The sequence below is a fragment of the Nylanderia fulva genome, unplaced genomic scaffold (assembly GCF_048542155.1).
Source record: "Nylanderia fulva isolate GAGA-0341 unplaced genomic scaffold, ASM4854215v1 Scaffold12, whole genome shotgun sequence".
Lineage (NCBI taxonomy): Eukaryota > Metazoa > Arthropoda > Insecta > Hymenoptera > Formicidae > Nylanderia > Nylanderia fulva.
The window spans coordinates 1967034-1990313 of NW_028189409.1; the positions used below are offsets into that span (position 1 = coordinate 1967034).

Sequence of the window (23280 nt, forward strand, 5' to 3'; positions counted from 1 at the left end):
GATTGAATTATGGTAAACTATCGACTAACTACTAAAACCACTAATCATATTCAGAAGTATAAGAGAAGATGCATACATGAAAATTTCATATGATCTCTTTTGGAATCTAGAAAATATTTACATACATATTCTCGAGTTCTTTTTTCTGACTATATGAATTATATGATAAAGTTTAGTAATAGTAACAATTTAGACTTGTTAAAATTAAACAACAAACATAATTAAAAAAGAACTTTGTTATATTAATTATTTAAAATTTTTTACTGATCAAATTTTCTATGTTCATGTAGATTAACAAGTCGTCAAGCTTCGGTTCAATAAAGGATGCAGAGATTTCGGAAAAAATACTGAGGACAATGCATTATCATGGACATAAACAATTATTTACAACATTTATAATTAACATATTCGTTTTAATGACTTAAATTCAGCGCAATTGATAAAATAAAACAAAATCTGATATCGTTGACAAATTTATCACTTTAACTTTCTAATCACGTAGCGTAAAGTATATAGATCATTAAATCTTTATAATTATATCAATTTAGTTAGACACAAACTTATGTTTTATTAACAATTTTTTAAATTATTTCTAAATTAAGAGCATCGATAAATATTATATACATATATCAATGTTATATAACATATTCCACAAAATATCAGCTGCTTGTAATAAGGACAAACACATTTAATAACAAGTGTATGTTACAAATATTAATCCATATTATTATATTTAAATAACGATCAATAACGATTGTCTTTTGTCGCGGATTTTCTCAATGCCATGATGTGAAAAATCTGATTATATTTAAATAAATAATTTAATCACGATCTTTGGCTTGCTCATGTTTAAATCGTCCTCGACAAATTAACCAATTTTACAGTACAAAATAATGTTATAAATTAAGAACAAATTTTTTTAAGACACTTGTATAGAATTTATATAATATCTCTAATTTTCTCTTGTTTAAATTGCTCAAATAAATGAATTGAATTAATGTAATTTATAACAATTAATATATAAATAATGATATTTTCCTTAAAGTATTGCTCCGTCGATGCCCGAAGCCTCCCTCAGGCCTCCTCTTTCTCACAGGTTGTCAGGGTCGTCAAAATCAGTTTATTGAATAACACGCGCGATACTTTTAATTTTAATGGCACTCCCGCACTTGTACGCGCAATACTTTTAACAGCAATCCCAAATTTTACGTCATCTGTAACGTATAAATATAAGATCTAAATTATAGCAGCGTTTAAATTAAATAAAATAACTAGTTCAAAAAATTAATATTGGACGCGCCAAACTTTATATTTGGTGCGTAACAATAATAATCTAATAATTAATTAGAATCAATAATAATCTACATATATCTATATATACATATAATTAAATTCCTGTCTATCCATTAACACCTATAAAAATTCGATCTGTGTAGCCTTTATATGAAAACTCGATTTATGTTTAGGTCTTTGCGACAACGTCTTTAGAATTAAAAGGTCCCTCATAAAATATAATATATTGCTTATTTTACAAAACATTATTTAATCACAAATTTTATATAAATTTAACATTTAATTATTCGTGCTATAAGATTTATTCAGAATTTAATTATAGCTTAAATAATAGAGCTATAGAAATAAATGGAACATTCCAGAATACTATTTTTAAACGCAAATTATATACATATTTTTGCCTCTATTATATTTTATATTATTCTAAACACATGATCAAAAATAATAAACTCGAGACAAAAAACATATTTCAACTGTATGTTTGTCATTTTAAGAAAAACATATATTTGTTCACGATCGTTTCTTGTATTTAGTTAGAATCTCTTTTCTCGCGCGATCTCAAACACATCTCTTCGTAAAACATTTCGCGACAGTAAAGAAAATATCATATTAACGATGGATACACACTGGATCATGCAACATATTATATTAATAAACGTACGTGCAGTATGCAAGTATTGTTTACAACAAATCCGAGTAATTCAAAACATGGAACTTTTAATACTACATATAATGAATGCACATCCTGATTACTGGCATCAAAATTTTGATGAAGTTGATGAGGACTTGGAATACTTGGCGGCCCGTGCCTTCTACATAACACCAAATGGACACGCAAAGTGTCACTTATGTGATACCCAATATCGTGTGCCAACACCTGCTTTGACGGACCTAATAAATCATATCGATTCATGTGAATCAAGAAATAATATCATCTCAAGGGACGAAAGGGAAGAATAGAGCTCTATCAACGATTGAATTATGGTAAACTATCGACTAACTACTAAAACCACTAATCATATTCAGAAGTATAAGAGAAGATGCATACATGAAAATTTCATATGATCTCTTTTGGAATCTAGAAAATATTTACATACATATTCTCGAGTTCTTTTTTCTGACTATATGAATTATATGATAAAGTTTAGTAATAGTAACAATTTAGACTTGTTAAAATTAAACAACGAACATAATTAAAAAAGAACTTTGTTATATTAATTATTTAAAATTTTTTACTGATCAAATTTTTTATGTTCATGTAGATTAACAAGTCGTCGAGCTTCAATTCAATAATGGATGCAGAGATTTCGGAAAAAATACTGAGGACAATGCATTATCATGGACATAAACAATTATTTACATTTATAATTAACATTTTCGTTTTAATGACCTAAATTCAGCGCGATTGATAAAATAAGACAAAATCTGACATCGTTAACAAATTTATCACTTTAACTTTCTAATCGCGTAGCGTAAATTATAAAGATCATTAAATCTTTATAATTATATCAATTTAGTTAGACACAAACTTATGTTTTATTAACAATTTTTTAAATTATTTCTAAATTGAGAGCATCGATAAATATTATATACATATATCATTGTTATATAATATATTCCACAAAATATCAGCTGCTTGTAATGAGGACAAACACATTTTATAACAAGTGTACGTTACAAATATTAATCCATATTAATATATTTTAAAAACGATCAATAACGATTGTCTTTTGTCGCGAATTTTCTCAATGCCATGATGTGTAAGAGATCTAATTATATTTAAATAAATAATTTAATCACGATCTTTGGCTTGCTCATGTTTAAATCGTCCTCGACAAATTAACTAATTTTACAATATAAAATAATGTTGTAAACTAAAAACGAATTTATTAAGACACTTATATAGATATTATATTTATCTCTAATTTCCGCTTGTTTAAATTGCTCAAATAAATGAACTGAATTAATGTAATTTATAACAATTAATATATAAATAATAATATTCACCTTAAAGTTCTCCGTCGATGCCCGATGTCTCTCTCAGGCCTTCTTCTCCTCTCACGTTGTCAGGATCGTGAAAATCAGTTTATTGATTAACACGCGCGATACTTTTAACGGCACTGCCGAATTTTACGTCATCTACAACATATGAATATAAAATCTAAATTGTAGCAGCGTTCAAATTAAATAAAATAACTAGTTTAAAAAATTACTATTGGACGCGCAAAACTTTATGTTTCGTGCGTAACAATAATAATCTAATAATTAATTAAAATAAATAATAATCTATATCTATATATACGTATAATTAAATTCCTGGCTATTCAATAAAACCTATGAAAATTCGATCTGTGTAGCCTTTATATGAAAACTTATTTTATGTTTAATTAATTGCAATAGAATCTTTAGAATTAAAATGTCTCTCATAAAATATAATACATTGCTTATTTCACAAAACATTATTTAATTACAAATTTTATATAAATTTATCATATTATTTATGCAATAAGATTTATAAAAAATTTAATTATAATTCAAATAATGGAGCTATAGAAAGAAATGGAGCATTCCGGAATATGATTTTTAAACGCAGATTATATACATATTTTCGTTCCCTCTAATATATATTATTGTGAACACATGATAAAAAATAATAAACTTGAGACAAAAAACAGATTTCAACTGTGTATGTTTGTCAATTTAACGGAAACATACATTTGTTCACGATCATTTCTTGTATTTAATTAGAATATCTTCTCGCGCGATCTCAAACACATCTCTTCGTAAAACACTTCGCGACAGTAAAGAAAACATCATATTGACAATGAATAGACACTGGTTAATGAACCATTTTAAATTGATAAACGCACATGCAGAATGCAAATTTTGTGATCCACCATTTCAAATTCAAGTAATTCAAGACGTGGATTTTTTAATACAACACATAAGAAATGCACATCCAAATTACAGCCAACCAATTATTGATCAAATGGGTGTTTGGTACTTTGATTATATTGCGGCCAATAAATTTGTCATTAAATAATCCCGACCCGGTCATAACACAAAATGAAGACGTACAGTGTGAAATGTGTGAGACCAGATTAGATGTGTCAACATCTGCTTTGACGGAACTAAGAAATCATTTAGAGTTTACTCATAGATATAATCCAGTGCAACAATCGCTCAATCAACGATTGGATTATGGTAAACTATCAATTAATTACTAAAACCACTAATCATATTCAGAAATATGAGAGAAGATGTATACATAAAAATTGCAATAAAATATATCTGAGTCGCACGCCGAAATCAAAATTATTTGCGCATTTGGTCTTTCACTTTAAATTTTAATATTAACTTTTATAAATAATAAAATATAACTTTTATCTCTTCTCAATTACTTGCATGCATTTGTATAAACAATAAGCACATTAAATTTAATACATTAGCACTATTGTTTAAAAAATTATTAATATTAGAATCAGTTATTATATCATTTATACATTATATACATTTGTATTTTAAAAACATTATAAATCTAATTTTCAACCCGTATCTAGATAATCTTATACTTAAATAATATGTCGATTTGTAACAAATATATAAATAAAAAATGTATATTTATATATACATTTGTATTAGGATCTCTTTTCGGATCTATGAAATATTTACATACATATTCTCGAATTCTTCTTTCCGAGTTATAAATTATAAGTTAAAGTTTCGTAATAGTAACAATTTAGACCTGTTAATATTAAACAACGAACATAATTAAAAAAGAACTTTGTTATAATAATTATTTAAAATTTTTTACTGATTAAATTTTCTATGTTTATGTAGATTAACAAGTCGTCAAGCTTTGGTTCAATAATGGATGCAGAGTTTTCGGTAAAAATACTAAGGACAATGCATTATCATGGACATAAACAATTATTTACATTTATAATTAACATTTTCGTTTTAATGACCTAAATTCAGCGCGATCAATAAAATAAGACAAAATCTGACATCGTTGACAAATTTAACTTTCTAATCACGTAGCGTAAATTATAAAGATCATTAGATCTTTATAATTATATCAAATTAGTTAAACACAAACTTATGTTTTATTACGAATTTTTTAAATTATCTCAAAATTGAGCATCGATAAATATTATATACATATATCATTGTTATATAATATATTCCACAAAATATCAGCTGCTTGTAATAAAGACAAATACATTTAATAACAAATGTATGTTACAAATATTAATCCATATTATTATATTTTAATAACGATCAATAACGATTGTCTTTTGTCGCGGATTTTCTCAATGTTATGATGGGTAAGAGATCTGATTATATTTAAATAAATAATTTAATCGCGATCTTTGGCCTGCTCACGTTTAAATCATTCTCGACAAATTAACTAATTTTACAGTATAAAATAACGTTGTAAACTAAAAACGAATTTATTAAGACACTTATGTAGATATTATATATTATCTCTAATTTTGTTTTGTTTAAATTGCCTAAATAAATGAACTGAATTAATGTAATTTATAACAATTAATATATAAATAATGCTATTCACCTTAAAATTCTCCGCTGATACCCGATGTCTCTCTCAGGCCTCCTCTTTCTCACAGGTTGTCAGGGTCGTCAAAATCAGTTTATTGATTAACACGCGCGATATTTTTAATTTTAACGACTCTCCCGCACTTGTACGCGCCATACTTTTAACAGCAATCTCGAATTTTACGTCATCTATAACATATAAATATAAAATCTAAATTATAGCAGCGTTCAAATTAAATAAAATAACTAGTTTTAAAAATTACTATTGGACACGCCAAACATTATGTTTCGTGCGTAACAATAATAATCTAATAATTAATTAGAATAAATAATAATTTATATCTATATATACGTATACTTAAATTTCTGGCTATCCATTAAAACCTATGAAAATTCGATCTGTGTAGCCTTTATATGAAAACTTGATTTATGTTTAGTTAATTGCAATAGAATCTTTAGAATTAAAATGTCTCTCATAAAATATAATACATTGCTTACTCCCAAAACATTATTTAATTACAGATTTTATATAAGTTTACCATATTATTTGTGCATTAAGATTTATTAACAATTTAATTATAATTCAAATAATAGAGCTATAAAAATAAATGGAGCATTCCGGAATATGATTTTTAAACGCAGATTATATACATATTTTCGTTCCCTCTAATATATGTTATTGTAAACACATAATAAAAAATAATAAACTCGAAATAAAAAACAGATTTCAACTGTGTATGTTTGTATATTTAACAAAAACATACATTTGTGCACGATCATTTCTTGTATTTAATTAGAATATCTTCTCGCGCGATCTCAAACACATCTCTTCGTAAAACACTTCGCGACAGTAAAGAAAACATCATATCGACAATGAATAGACACTGGTTAATGAACTATTTTGAATTGGTAAACGGACATGCAAAATGCATTATTTGTATGCAACCATTTAAAGTTAAAGTAATTCGAAACGTGGAACTTTTAAGACAACACATAAGAAATGCACATCCAAATTACAGCCAACCAATTATTGATGAATTAGGTGTGAGGAACTTTAATTATTGGGCGGCCAATAAATTTTACATAACACAAAATGAAAACGTACAGTGTGAAATGTGTGATATCAGATTTAATGTGTTAACATTTGCTTTGACGGTACTAAGACATCATGTAATATGTATTCATGGATATAACCCAGTGCAACAATAGCTCTATCGACGATTGAATTATGGTAAACTATCAACTAATTACTAAAACCACTTATCATATTCAGAAATATAAGAGAAGATGTATACATAAAAATTGCAATAAAATATATCTGAGTCGCACACCGAAACCAAAATTATTTGCGCACTTGGTCTTTCACTTTAAATTTTAATGGTAACTTTTATAATTGATAAAATATAACTTTCATCTCTTCTCAAATACTTGCATGCATTTTTATAAACAATAAGCACGTTAAATTCGATACATTAGCACTATTGTTTAAAAAATTATGAATATTGGAATCAGTTATTAAATCATTTATACATTATATACATTTGTATTTTAAAAGCATTATAAATCTAATTTTCAATCCGTATCTAGATAATCTTATACTTAAATAATATGTTAATTTGTAACAAAAATATAAATTAAAAATGTATATTTTTATATACGTTTATATTAGAATCTCTTTTCGGATCTATGAAATATTTACATACATATTCTCGAATTCTTCTTTCCGAGTATATGAATTATAAGTTAAAGTTAAGTAATAGTAACAATTTAGATTTTAATATTAAACAACGAACATAATTAAAAAAGATCTTTGTTATATTAATTATTTAAAATTATTTACTGATTAAATTTTCTATGTTCATGTAGATTAACAAGTCGTCGAGCTTTGGTTCAATAAAGGATGCAGAGATTTCGGAAAAAATACTGAGGACAATGCATTATCATGGACATAAACAATTATTTACATTTATAATTAACATTTTCGTTTTAATGACCTAAATTCAGCGCGATTGATAAAATAAAACAAAATCTGACATCGTTGACAAATTTAACTTTCTAATCACGTAGCGTAAATTATAAAGATCATTAGATCTTTATAATTATATCAATTTAGTTAGACACAAACTTATGTTTTATTAACAATTTTTTAAATTATCTCAAAATTGAGCATCGATAAATATTATATACATATATCATTGTTATATAATATATTTCACAAAATATCAGCTGCTTTTAATAAGGACAAACACATTTAATAACAAATGTATGTTACAAATATTAATCCATTTTTATATTTCTTTACATTTCTTACATTTGTTATATTTCAATAACGATCAATAACGATTGTCTTTTGTCGCGGATTTTCTCAATGTCCTGATGGGTAAGAGATCTGATTATATTTTAATAAATAATTTAATCACGATCTTTGTGGCTTGCTCACGTTTAAATCGTACTCGACAAATTAACTAATTTTACAACATAAAATAATGTTATAAACTAAAAACTAATTTATTAAGACACTTATATAGATATAATATATTATCTCTAATTTTTTCTTGTTTAAATTGCTCAAATAAATGAACTGAATTAATGTAATTTATAACAATTAATATATAAATAATAATATTCACCTTAAAGTTCTCCGCTGATGCCCGATGTCTCTCTCAGGCCTCCTTCTCCTCTCACGTTGCCAGGATCGTCAAAATCAGTTTATTGATTAACACGCGCGATACTTTTAACGGCACTGCCGAATTTTACGTCATCTGTAACATATGAATATAAAATCTAAATTGTAGCAGCGTTCAAATTAAATAAAATAACTAGTTTATAAAATTACTATTGGACGCGCAAAACTTTATGTTTCGTGCGTAACAATAATAGTCTAATAATTAATTAGAATAAATATTAATCTATATCTATATATACGCATAATTAAATTCCTGACTATCCATTAAAACCTATGAAAATTCGATCTTTGTAACCTTTATATGAAAACTTGATTTATGTTTAGTTAATTACAATAGAATCTTTAGAATTAAAATATCTCTCATAAAATATAATACATTGCTTATTTCCCAAAACATTATTTAATTACAAATTTTATATAAGTTTACCATATTATTTGTGCAATAAGATTTATAAAAAATTTAATTATAATTCAAATAATAGAGCTATAGAAATAAATGGAGCATTCCGGAATATGATTTTTAAACGCACATTATATACATATTTTCGTTCCCTCTAATATATGTTATTGTAAACACATAATGAAAAATAATAAACTCGAGACAAAAAACAAATTTCAACCGTGTATGTTTGTCAATTTAACGGAAACATACATTTGATCACGATCATTTCTTGTATTTAATTAGAATATCTTCTCGCGCGATCTCAAACACATCTCTTCGTAAAACACTTCGCGACAGTAAAGAAAACATCATATTGACAATGAATAGACACTGGTTAATGAACCATTTTAAATTGATAAACGCACATGCAGAATGCAAATTTTGTGATCCACCATTTCAAATTCAAGTAATTCAAAACGTGGATTTTTTACTACAACACATAAGAAATGCACATCCAAATTACAGCCAACCAATTATTGATGGAATGGGTGTTTGGTACTTTAATTATATTGCGGCCAATAAATTCTACATAACTCAAAATGGAGACGTACAGTGTAAAATGTGTGAGACCAGATTAGATGTGTCAACATCTGCTTTGACGGAACTAAGGAATCATTTAAGGTCTACTCATGGATATGACCCAGTGCAACAATCGGTCAATCAACGATTGGATTATGGTAAACTATCAACTAATTTCTAAAATCACTAATTATATTCAGAAATATGAGAAAAGATGTATACATAAAAATTGCAATAAAATATATCTGAGTCGCACATCAAAATCAAAATTATTTGCGCATTTGGTCTTTCACTTTAAATTTTAATGTTAACTTTTATAAATGATAAAATATAACTTTTATCTCTTCTCAATTACTTGCATGCATTTTTATAAACAATAAGCACGTTAAATTCGATACATTAGCACTATTGTTTAAAAAATTTTGAATATTGGAATGAGTTATTACATCATTTATACATTATATACATTTGTATTTTAAAAGCATTATAAATCTAATTTTCAACTCGTATCTAGATAATCTTATACTTAAATAATATGTCGATTTGTAACAAATATATAAATTAAAAATGTATATTTTTATATACGTTTATATTATAATCTTTTTTCGGATCTATGAAATATTTACATACATATTCTCGAATTCTTCTTTCCGAGTATATGAATTATATGTTAAAGTTTAGTAATAATAACAATTTAGACCTGTTAATATTAAACAACAAACATAATTAAAAAAGAACTTTGTTATATTAATTATTTAAAATTCTTTACTGATTAAATTTTTTATGTTCATGTAGATTAACAAGTCGTCGAGCTTTGGTTCAATAAAGGATGCAGAGATTTCGGAAAAAATACTGAGGACAATGCATTATCATGGACATAAACAATTATTTACATTTATAATTAACATTTTCGTTTTAATGACCTAAATTCAGCGCGATTGATAAAATAAGACAAAATCTGACATCGTTGACAAATTTATCACTTTAACTTTCTAATCGCGTAGCGTAAATTATAAAGATCATTAAATCTTTATAATTATATCAAATTAGTTAGACACAAACTTATGTTTTATAAACAATTTTTTAAATTATCTCAAAATTGAGCATCGATAAATATTATATACATATATCATTGTTATATAATATATTCCACAAAATATCAGCTGCTTGTAATAAGGACAAACACATTTAATAACAAGCGTATGTTACAAATATTAATCCATATTATTATATTTTAATAACGATCAATAACGATTGTCTTTTGTCGCGAATTTTCTCAATGCCATGATGTGTAAGAGATCTAATTATATTTAAATAAATAATTTAATCACGATCTTTGGCTTGCTCATGTTTAAATCGTCCTCGACAAATTAACTAATTTTACAATATAAAATAATGTTGTAAACTAAAAACGAATTTATTAAGACACTTATATAGATATTATATTTATCTCTAATTTCCGCTTGTTTAAATTGCTCAAATAAATGAACTGAATTAATGTAATTTATAACATTTAATATATAAATAATAATATTCACCTTAAAGTTCTCCGTCGATGCCCGATGTCTCTCTCAGGCCTTCTTCTCCTCTCACGTTGTCAGGATCGTGAAAATCAGTTTATTGATTAACACGCGCGATACTTTTAACGGCACTGCCGAATTTTACGTCATCTACAACATATGAATATAAAATCTAAATTGTAGCAGCGTTCAAATTAAATAAAATAACTAGTTTAAAAAATTACTATTGGATGCGCAAAACTTTATGTTTCGTGCGTAACAATAATAATCTAATAATTAATTAAAATAAATAATAATCTATATCTATATATACGTATAATTAAATTCCTGGCTATTCAATAAAACCTATGAAAATTCGATCTGTGTAGCCTTTATATGAAAACTTAATTTATGTTTAATTAATTGCAATAGAATCTTTAGAATTAAAATGTCTCTCATAAAATATAATACATTGCTTATTTCACAAAACATTATTTAATTACAAATTTTATATAAATTTATCATATTATTTATGCAATAAGATTTATAAAAAATTTAATTATAATTCAAATAATGGAGCTATAGAAATAAATGGAGCATTCCGGAATATGATTTTTAAACGCAGATTATATACATATTTTCGTTCCCTCTAATATATATTATTGTGAACACATGATAAAAAATAATAAACTTGAGACAAAAAACAGATTTCAACTGTGTATGTTTGTCAATTTAACGGAAACATACATTTGTTCACGATCATTTCTTGTATTTAATTAGAATATCTTCTCGCGCGATCTCAAACACGTCTCTTCGTAAAACACTTCGTGACAGTAAAGAAAACATCATATGGACAATGAATAGACACTGGTTAATGAACTTTTTTGAATTGGTAAACGGACGTGCAGAATGCATTATTTGTACGCAACTATTTCAAGTTCAAATAATTCAAAACGTGGAACTTTTAACACAACACATAAGAAATGCACATCCAAATTACAGCCAACAATTTATTGATGGATTTGGTGTTTCGAACTTTAATTATTTGGCGGCCAATCAATTCTACATAACACAAAATGAAGACCTACAGTGTAAAATGTGTGAGACCAGATTTAATGTGTTAACATTTGCTTTGACGTTACTAAGACATCATGTAAGATGTACTCATGGATATAACCCAGTGTATCAATAGCTCTATCGACGATTGGATTATGGTAAACTATCAACTAATTTCTAAAATCACTAATTATATTCAGAAATATGAGAGAAGATGTATACATAAAAATTGCAATGAAATATATCTGAGTCGCACATCAAAATCAAAATTATTTGCGCATTTGGTCTTTCACTTTAAATTTTAATGTTAACTTTTATAAATGATAAAATATAACTTTTATCTCTTCTCAATTACTTGCATGCATTTTTATAAACAATAAGCACGTTAAATTCGATACATTAGCACTATTGTTTAAAAAATTTTGAATATTGGAATGAGTTATTACATCATTTATACATTATATACATTTGTATTTTAAAAGCATTATAAATCTAATTTTCAACTCGTATCTAGATAATCTTATACTTAAATAATATGTCGATTTGTAACAAATATATAAATTAAAAATGTATATTTTTATATACGTTTATATTATAATCTTTTTTCGGATCTATGAAATATTTACATACATATTCTCGAATTCTTCTTTCCGAGTATATGAATTATATGTTAAAGTTTAGTAATAATAACAATTTAGACCTGTTAATATTAAACAACAAACATAATTAAAAAAGAACTTTGTTATATTAATTATTTAAAATTTTTTACTGATTAAATTTTTTATGTTCATGTAGATTAACAAGTCGTCGAGCTTCGGTTCAATAATGGATGCAGAGATTTCGGAAAAAATACTGAGGACAATGCATTATCATGGACATAAACAATTATTTACATTTATAATTAACATTTTCGTTTTAATGACCTAAATTCAGCGCGATTGATAAAATAAGACAAAATCTGACATCGTTGACAAATTTATCACTTTAACTTTCTAATCGCGTAGCGTAAATTATAAAGATCATTAAATCTTTATAATTATATCAAATTAGTTAGACACAAACTTATGTTTTATAAACAATTTTTTAAATTATCTCAAAATTGAGCATCGATTAATATTATATACATATATCATTGTTATATAATATATTCCACAAAATATCAGCTGCTTGTAATAAGGACAAACACATTTAATAACAAGCGTATGTTACAAATATTAATCCATATTATTATATTTTAATAACGATCAATAACGATTGTCTTTTGTCGCGGATTTTCTCAATGCCATGATGTGTAAAAGATTTAATTATATTTAAATAAATAATTTAATCACGATCTTTGGCCTGCTCACGTTTAAATCGTCCTCGACAAATTAACTAATTTTACAGAATAAAATAATGTTATAAACTAAAAACTAATTTATTAAGACACTTATATAGATATTATATTTATCTCTAATTTCCGCTTGTTTAAATTGCTCAAATAAATAAACTGAATTAATGTAATTTATAACAATTATTATATAAATAATAATATTCATCTTAAAGTTCTCCGCTGATGCCCGATGTCTCTCTCAGGCCTCCTTCTCCTCTCACGTTGTCAGGATCGTGAAAATCAGTTTATTGATTAACACGCGCGATACTTTTAACGGCACTGCCGAATTTTACGTCATCTACAACATATGAATATAAACTCTAAATTGTAGCAGCGTTCAAATTAAATAAAATAACTAGTTTTAAAAATTACTATTGGACGCGCAAAACTTTATGTTTCGTGCGTAACAATAATAATCTAATAATTAATTAGAATAAATAATAATCTATATCTAAATATACGTATAATTAAATTCCTGGCTATTTAATAAAACCTATGAAAATTCGATCTGTGTAGCCTTTATATGAAAATTTAATTTATGTTTAATTAATTGCAATAGAAACTTTAGAATTAAAATGTCTCTCATAAAATATAATACATTGCTTATTTCACAAAACATTATTTAATTACAAATTTTATATAAATTTACCATATTATTTGTGCAATAAGATTTATAAAATATTTTATTATAATTCAAATAGTAAAGCTATAGAAATAAATAGAGCATTCCGGAATATGTTTTTTAACGCAGATTATATACATATTTTTGTTCCCTCTAATATATGTTATTGTAAACACATGATGAAAAATAATAAACTCGAGACAAAAAACAGATTTCAATTGTGTATGTTTGTCAATTTAACGGAAACATACATTTGTTCACGATCATTTCTTGTATTTAATTAGAATATTTTCTCGCGCGATCTCAAACACATCTCTTCGTAAAACACTTCGTGACAGTAAAGAAAACATCATATGGACAATGAATAGACACTGGTTAATGAACTTTTTTGAATTGGTAAACGGACTTGCAGAATGCTGTTCTTGTATGGATACATTCCCAGTATTTCTAAACCTGGAACTTTTAAGACAACACATAATAAATGCACATCCAAATTACAGCCAACATGTTATTAATGAAATGGGTGTTTGGTTTTTTGATTATATTGCGTCCCGTATATTCTACATAACACAAAATGGAGACGTACAGTGTGACATGTGTGAAACCAGATTTTATGTGCCAACACGTTTTTTGGAGATACTAAGATATCATGTAATATGTATTCATGGATATAACCTAGTGCAACAATAGCTCTATCGACGATTGAATTATGGTAAACTATCAACTAATTACTAAAACCACTAATCATATTCAGAAATATGAGAGAAGATGTATACATAAAAATTGCAATGAAATATATCTGAATCGCACATCAAAATCAAAATTATTTGCGCACTTGGTCTTTTACTTAAAATTTTAATAGTAACTTCTATAATTGATAAAATATAACTTTCATCTCTTCTCAAATACTTGCATGCATTTTTATAAACAATAAGCACGTTAAATTCAATACATTAGCACTATTGTTTAAAAAATTATGAATATTGGAATCAGTTATTATATCATTTATACATTATATACATTTGTATTTTAAAAGCATTATAAATCTAATTTTCAATCCGTATCTAGATAATCTTATACTTAAATAATATGTTAATTTGTAACAAAAATATAAAGTAAAAATGTATATTTTTATATACGTTTATATTAGAATCTCTTTTCGGATTTATGAAATATTTACATACATATTCTCGAATTCTTCTTTTCGAGTATATGAATTATATGTTAAAGTTTAGTAATAATAACAATTTAAACCTGTTAATATTAAACAACGAACATAATTAAAAAAGAACTTTGTTATGTTAATTATTTAAAATTCTTTACTGATTAAATTTTCTATGTTCATGTAGATTAACAAGTCGTCGAGCTTCGGTTCAATAATGGATGCAGAGATTTCGGTAAAAATACTGAGGACAATGCATTATCATGGACATAAACAATTATTTACATTTATAATTAACATTTTCGTTTTAATGACCTAAATTCAGCGCGATTGATAAAATAAGACAAAATCTGACATTGTTGACAAATTTATCACTTTAACTTTCTAATCGCGTAGCGTAAATTATAAAGATCATTAAATCTTTATAATTATATCAAATTAGTTAGACACAAACTTATGTTTTATTAACGAATTTTTTAAATTATCTCTAAATTGAGCATCGATAAATATTATATACATATATCATTGTTATATAATATATTCCACAAAATATGAGCTGTTTGTAATTAGGACAAACACATTTAATAACAAATGTATGTTACAAATATTAATCCATTTTTATGTTTTTTTACATTTCGTACATTTATTATATTTCAATAACGATCAATAACGATTGTCTTTTGTCGCGGATTTTTTCAATGTCATGATGAGTAAGAGATCTAATTATATTTAATTAAATAATTTAATCACGATATTTGGCTTGCTCACGTTTAAATCGTTCTCGACAAATTAACTAATTCTACAACATAAAATAATGTTAACCAATTTTACAGTATAAAATAATGTTATAAATTAAAAACAAATTATTTTAAGACACTTGTATAGAATTTATATGATATCTTTAATTTTCCCTTGTTTAAATTGTTTAAATAAATGAACTGATCTAATGTAATTTATAACAATTAATATAAAAATAATGCTATTCACCTTAAAGTTTTTCCGCCGATACCCGATGCCTCTCTCAGGCCTCTTCCTCCTCTCAAGTTGTCAGGGTCGTCAAAATCAGTTTATTGATTAACACGCGCGATACTTTTAATTTAAACTGCACTCCTGCACTTGTACGCGCGATACTTTTAACGGCACTCCCGAATTTTACGTCATCTATAACATATAAATATAAAATCTAAATTATAACATGTTTCAAATTACCTTTTCAAAAAGTTATTATTGGATAATAAAACAGTCTGTAAATTAAAAAAAAGAAGAATTATTTGAGTGTCAGAAACTTTTTAAAATTTTATAATTTATTTGAAATTTTATTTTTAAATTTGCTTATTTTTATTTCCATATTTTTTAATTTATCTTCATATTTATACATAAATGGATAAAACAAATAGAAAAAAGAATTACTTGGGCGTCGGAAACTTTTGAAACTTTCAATAAAACATTATATAAGTTTTGTAGAAAAAAAAACTGAAAATATACAGTACAAACAAATGGTGAAAATACCGGGTGGTTACGACTTGAAAAATAGATCGATTCGTGAAAAGAGGGCTCGCGAAATAGCGAGAGAGTGCACAGATGTCGGAAGCAGGAAAGCCAGGTGTGTGGCTGGGCACACGTCGCGTCTGTCGAAAATAGATTAGAAGACGACCCTACATTCCGGCTTGAATGAATTGAAAGGCCGTGAATGGGTGATCTCGTTACGAGCCAAGGTAAGAATACAATGTTGAAGAACGAGGGCGGCGACAAAGAAGCGTAGGAAGCAAGTTTTCGAACATTAATTTCACTTATTCAAGGAAAAATGTCAAATATGGGAGGAGTTAACTTAATAATATTTATTTATTTATTTATTTAAATAAAGTTCAAGTAATTTAAATAGATTTATTTATTTATTTAAATATAATTATTAAGAAGTAGAGAACTATATAAATATTTAATTTTTTAATCATTTAAAATATGTACTCGATTAATTCTTAATATAAAATAATTGTATTATTACTGTTTTTATCATTAATAATGTATAGGTACTATTTTCTTTTCTAATCAAAATTTATCAAAAATTAAATATATAAAAATTCTAAAAATTAACATACATAAAATAAAAAAATTTGCAATTATGCTTTTAATATTAATAACTATTATTTAAGAATTATTATGTATTTCTTCAAGAATATACATTCGACAAAATAAATTGGAGATTAGAATAATTAATCAGATAATTTCTCTGAGTAATATCTCAACTGAGAGGGGCTTATTTGCCATCGTTATTATTCGGGTAAAGCGCATTTGTTAATACTGTCGGTACGATTTATGTAAAATTTACACGTACCCTTATTGCTGCGTTGTATATACGATAGTATTAGAATAATGAACCAGGTAAAGTCCAATTAGCCAATATTATACACCATTCGATGTGAGCTACACAACAGGCAATCACTGCACAACATCCGTCACGAGAGGGATGATGAGCGATTATCAAGCACATTGTAAACGCTCTTCACGGATTATGCAAATTTTACCTCCGTTATGACTATAATTCTCGCTGATCATGTCAAATGTAACGTAAATCTCGTCAATTCCGAGAGAAAAAAAGAAAGGTAGAGTAATGATTTTTCAACGAAACATAATAATTTTGCTAATTATTATTCGTGAGAATCTTGTGGAAGACTCATATCCAATTTACTAGGAAAATTTTCAACTTATATGCGTGAATACGGTATTTATTATGAATTAGAAAGTTCATTAAGAGCTATATATAATTAATTTAAAAGCCAATGAGAATAAAGAAACTATGAAAAAAATATGTTAATTAATTGTTGAACATCTGATGAAACATCCGATTAACTTCTATATTAATATTATTAATATTAAATATATAAAATGTTATATATTTAAAATATTCTTTAAATTTATAGAGTCTAAGCTTTAAATCGCGTTTGAAAAATACTGCACTCAGCTCACATAATCCAGACTGGCAACAAAATTGTGGATTTTATTTCTCAATAAAGATATAAGGAACGTAACGATATTGGACTTGATGCTTCCGAGCAGATCAAGATCAAATATAAAGCAGTCGAGGAGACTTCATTGAATAATAATGATAGATACAGAGAAAATAGTATGTTTTTATGAGCCATCCTCGTGTCTTTTTACAAAGATTTATAATTTATATAATATTATATAATATTATATTTTATTTCTTTATTTCATCCATAGCTTTGATTCGCATCCTGTGTAATTAATTATTTCTTTGCTAACACATGTATGTATGTATATATAATTTGCATATATGTTTCTTGTATTCGAATGTATCTAAATTAGCATTGCGATCAGTAATCAATCATGTGATCTAAATAAAAAAAGTGTCATTATACGTATCTATTAACTACTTATTAATATAAATTACTTATTAATAACTAATTTGTGATGCATTGAGCAAAATATACATTTGACATTTTTATCATATTATTTTACAATGTCATCGGAATAATATGTCTTACAATTTATTTGATAAGTAAAAGAATTTTATAATGAAACGAATTGATATCACAGTGATAGGGGATGCAACATATAGTAAATATACTCGTTTTTTTTGCAGCATTATCTATATTGCATCGTAGGGACTTTTTTCTGATATAACTTTCCCAATGGGTGCACCTTGACGTTAGTGGGAAAGCTCAGTACCTGGAAGATTTACCCTGAAGGGGAAGCTAAGTACCCAAAACACAGACTGCATTATTGATTGTGTTGCGAGTTGTTCGCGTTTTTTTTTCGCGATATCTTACTTGTAAATGGACTTTCGATATTAAAAATTGCATTAAAAATTTATTAAATATTATTTATTAAATTTATTATTTATGAAATTTATTAAAAATTTATTAAGTATTGCTAGATAATATTCAATAAATATTTTTATATTTATAATATATTTTTAATATGACAGTATTGCACCAAACAACGACGCAATGCAAAATAAAAATAAAAAGTTTTAACAATAACTTGTCAGTCGCTGCACAGCAATTTTATTGCCGTCCTTGTATCCCATCTATCTCTGTCCCAATCGCAGATGCAGGTCACTATTGCGGATAGTGCGATACGGAAAAAAAACACAAAAGTCGTGTAGATAGTTACGCCGTTTTCCGATGACAATTCACTACAGTTTTGCGATGCACAAGACGGATTATATCACAAACGCGCGTAAAAAAGAAAAAAAGATTAAACCGTTGAATATTTTTAATAACTAAAAAATATGCAAAGCTTGTTTCTTGCATAAATTGTATGCGCAACGCGACAAGTTTAAATTATTCGCTCGTTATTTCTCATTCATCTGTCATATATCGATCTTCGTGGATGAGTTGCTGTCAGTTGAAATTTTTCAACTTTATGTATTCAGTTTTACATTTGTCTCTTTTCGACACATTTCACGTTTTTGTCTTCTCGCATTTGCAAAATGCACGAATGAAATTTTTATCATGATGAGATTATCAATAATAAAAAAACATTTCAGTTGTGCGCGAAGTTGAATATGAAAAATTCATTATAATCTATTTTTTTCACTAAAATCTTTTTTATCTAAAAAGTTTTAATATTGAAGTTTTATCAGGTTGAAAAAAGTTTTAATAGACGTTTATATCGGAAAATTTGATTGAACGGTCGAGTCACGCGAAATAAAATTTTCCTATATCATTTCTATTCCGGATCGAGCAGGCGCTCTCGAGTGGTGCCATGCAACCATATTACAGACGCTGTATTATCACGCTTGATCCTAGTGTGTGGCCTCGATGTGTTCCAAGAGAGCGATACACTTTAACATCAAGCTCAGCCCTTTCTCAATACACGCGTACACGCTTGTGCGTCGATCAGTGGCGTAATGATGGCTTCTGCGGCCGCTTGTGAAGAACGTTGAAGGAGTGGCACGTGAATCAGACGCGGATCTTTCTCAGGGCTAATAATATCAAGAGATTAATGGAGCTATTCGCGGAACCATACGTTTTTTTTTACCTTGCTAATTCGCTAAGACAGAGTTCTCAAGTTACGAATTCGTACGAAATTCTTTTCTCAAGTAGGTATACTCACACTGAAAGAAATTATTGAATTCTATAATAAGTATTTATTTCAATATTGCCAAATAAATCATTTATTTGAAACTAATAATATTAATTTGATTTAAAAAATATTTATTTTATATAAGAAAATCCTTTTCGAAACAAATAAATATTTATTTGTCCCAAATAAATGATTTATTTGACAGTATTGAAAGAAATATTTATTAATTAATAATTTTTTTTCAGTGCAGCGTCCTTTTCACGCGTAAAAGATTTTAATATCAAGAGATTTATGGAGCTATTCGCGGAACCATATGTTTTTTTAAACTTGCTAATTCGCTAAGACAGAGTTCTCAAGTTACGAATTCGTACGAAATTCTTTTCTCAAATAGGTATACTCACACTGAAAGAAATTATTGAATTCTAATAAGTATTTATTTCAATATTGCCAAATAAATCATTTATTTGAAACTAATAATATTGATTTGATTTGAAAAATATTTATTTTATATAAGAAAATCCTTTTCGAAACAAATAAATATTTATTTGTCCCAAATAAATGATTTATTTGAAAGTATTGAAACAAATATTTATTAATTTAATAATTTTTTTTTAGTGCAGCGTCCTTTTCACGCGTAAAAGATTTTAATATCAAGAGATTTATAGAGCTATTCGCGGAACCATATATTTTTTTTACCTTGCTAATTCACTAAGACAGTTCTCAAGTTGCCGTATGAAATTCTTTTCTCAAATATAATAGGTATACTCACACTGAAAAAAAAATTATTGAATTCAAATAAGTATTTATTTTAATATTGCCAAATAAATCATTTATTTGAAACTAATAATATTGATTTGATTTGAAAAATATTTATTTTATATAAGAAAATCCTTTTCGAAACAAATAAATATTTATTTGTCTCAAATAAATGATTTATTTGACAGTATTGAAACAAGTATTTATTAATTTAATAATTTTTTTTCAGTACAGCGTCCTTTTCACACGTAAAAGATTTTATCGATCCAAAAACTCAAATTGAATGTAGTTATTGGTGATTAAGAAGAGTTTTGTTGAATATATTTTTCTACATTTTTATATTATGAACTAAATACGTATTAATTTATAGTCATCTTTTTCAGTGTATAATTTTTAGGATAAATTCTAAGAGAAATTCCTCTCTGTGTATATATAATGTTAAACTGTTTAATTTAGTTATTTATATAGCTCCTTTGAAAATGATTATTAAAATAATCATGGAAAAAAGATATTCCAATGTTCAGCATAATTCCGCCTTTAGAGCAGAAAAAACAAATATGTCGAGTATGCAAAATACCACAAAGTTTAGTCATACATCTGCTTGATCATGTGAAGCCATGCAAAAAAACTAACTCTCGGATGACGTAACACGACCACTGACAATGAGTCAATTTAAATTTGAGTGAAATTTCTTTCGTAGAAAAAAGTTCTATTCCGTAGAACGAATTTTACTTTTATAAATACATTTTAAAATTCTCTTTTCTCAAAAAATATTACTTGTGCAGCAGTAATTTAAAGGAAAAATATTTTTAAATTAAAAATTGCTATTCCTGTATAATATGCACGCATAAAATATTTATTTATATAATTATCGCAGGAGAGTTTCATTAATAAAGGTCTTTAAGATATGAGTTATAGGAAGCGCGCGATCTGAAGTCTGTCGGCAAAAGATTAACGAAAATAGAACAAAGTGGACCTGAAATTGGCTGACTCTCTACATCCCTTCTGCTGCGTCAAATTCGATCGCAACTTCTTTCTTTGCATACGCCACTGGCATTACCCGGCCATATGCGTAGGTGCACTCTGGTGCACTTCGATATTGCATTTTGCCCGAGGAAGGGGTTGGTGCGCTCGCGTTACGTCAAGCTGTGTTGTGTCTCACATTAATAGCGAAGCGCGACTTTGTGTTGTTCGACGGCAAGAAAGAGACGAGCAGCCAGAACACGCAACTTCCGATCGATGCATCGTCATGCATCGATTTACACGATATTGCAGTTTCATGTATAACACGGAATTTCATGTAATTCATGCGGTACATTAATCATTACAGAGAGATAGTTGCACGGCGCGCTATTATGCAATGCTAATCTTGTTTCTATAACCGGAAACGAGACGAGGAAGAACCATAAAAGGATCTCAAATAATTTATTTGCGATTCTAAAAGTCTCGTATTTAAATAAAAAAATTTTTAATCTTTAAAGTACAACAAATATATATATATATATATATATATATATATATATATATATCTTTTTTATCATTAAATATTAAGTAACGTGCAATATATTTTATAAAAAATTTCTTTTTTAAATTAATTAAATAAATTATCTCTTGATTGGATTATTAATTATATATATATATATATAAAATTAAAAATTAAAAAAGATATATATATATATCTTTTTTAATTTTTAATTTTCGCTTTCTCGTATATATATATATATATATATGAGAAAGCGACGATATTAAATGAACTTCTCTGTATACTTACATAAGTATATACTTACGAGCTAAGTATTAAGTATTCCGCTCGCATTACCTCCCTTCTGAACTCAAGAAAGTTACATACTTTTCCGCCTTACGCGACGACAGTGCTGTGCAAACTTAATTAGGGACTCCGACGTCACAAAGAAAGACGAGAAAACTTGGAAGCTCGTTTTCCTTTCGATCCAAAGAGACAGGATGAGCGTATTTGAATTATATGTATATACCTACTCTATACATAAAAGTTTAGCGATCCTTTAACGCGAGACAAGTGTTGTTCGTTACAGCCGAAATTGTAAAGTCGGATTGCATTTCAATGCATCCGTTAAATGCATACAATAGTGCGAGCGGCACTTCATCATCGCGAAAATTCGTACGATGTAAATGGATTAACTAAAATTCCGCGGCCGATCCATAACTCGTTTAGTCGGAAATCGGAAAGGTGCTCTTAGAGCCGATTAATTTCAGTGCCATTTAACCAGGCTAATGTAATAGAAAGT

At 26.8% G+C, this 23280-nt stretch overlaps 1 protein-coding gene and 3 long non-coding RNA genes across 4 annotated transcripts; all 4 read left to right on the forward strand.

Annotated features, from left to right (window-relative positions):
- Positions 1–1803: 1803 nt before the first annotated feature.
- LOC146724710 (uncharacterized) lies at positions 1804–3095 on the forward strand. Its single transcript, XR_014926541.1, has 2 exons — positions 1804–2277; positions 2556–3095. It is a non-coding gene; the product is annotated as an uncharacterized LOC146724710 (long non-coding RNA).
- Positions 3096–4028: 933 nt separating this feature from the next.
- On the forward strand, positions 4029–5487 carry LOC146724711 (uncharacterized). Its single transcript, XR_014926542.1, has 2 exons — positions 4029–4497; positions 5134–5487. It is a non-coding gene; the product is annotated as an uncharacterized LOC146724711 (long non-coding RNA).
- A 3678-nt stretch (positions 5488–9165) lies between these two features.
- Positions 9166–10833, forward strand: LOC146724712 (uncharacterized). The gene is made up of 2 exons (XM_085490227.1): positions 9166–9658; positions 10296–10833. Exons 1-2 carry the CDS (start codon positions 9301–9303, stop codon positions 10298–10300), a joined length of 363 nt encoding a protein of 120 aa, XP_085346353.1. The 5' UTR covers positions 9166–9300; the 3' UTR covers positions 10301–10833.
- Positions 10834–11774: 941 nt separating this feature from the next.
- LOC146724713 (uncharacterized) lies at positions 11775–13558 on the forward strand. Its single transcript, XR_014926543.1, has 2 exons — positions 11775–12213; positions 12851–13558. It is a non-coding gene; the product is annotated as an uncharacterized LOC146724713 (long non-coding RNA).
- Positions 13559–23280: the final 9722 nt, after the last annotated feature.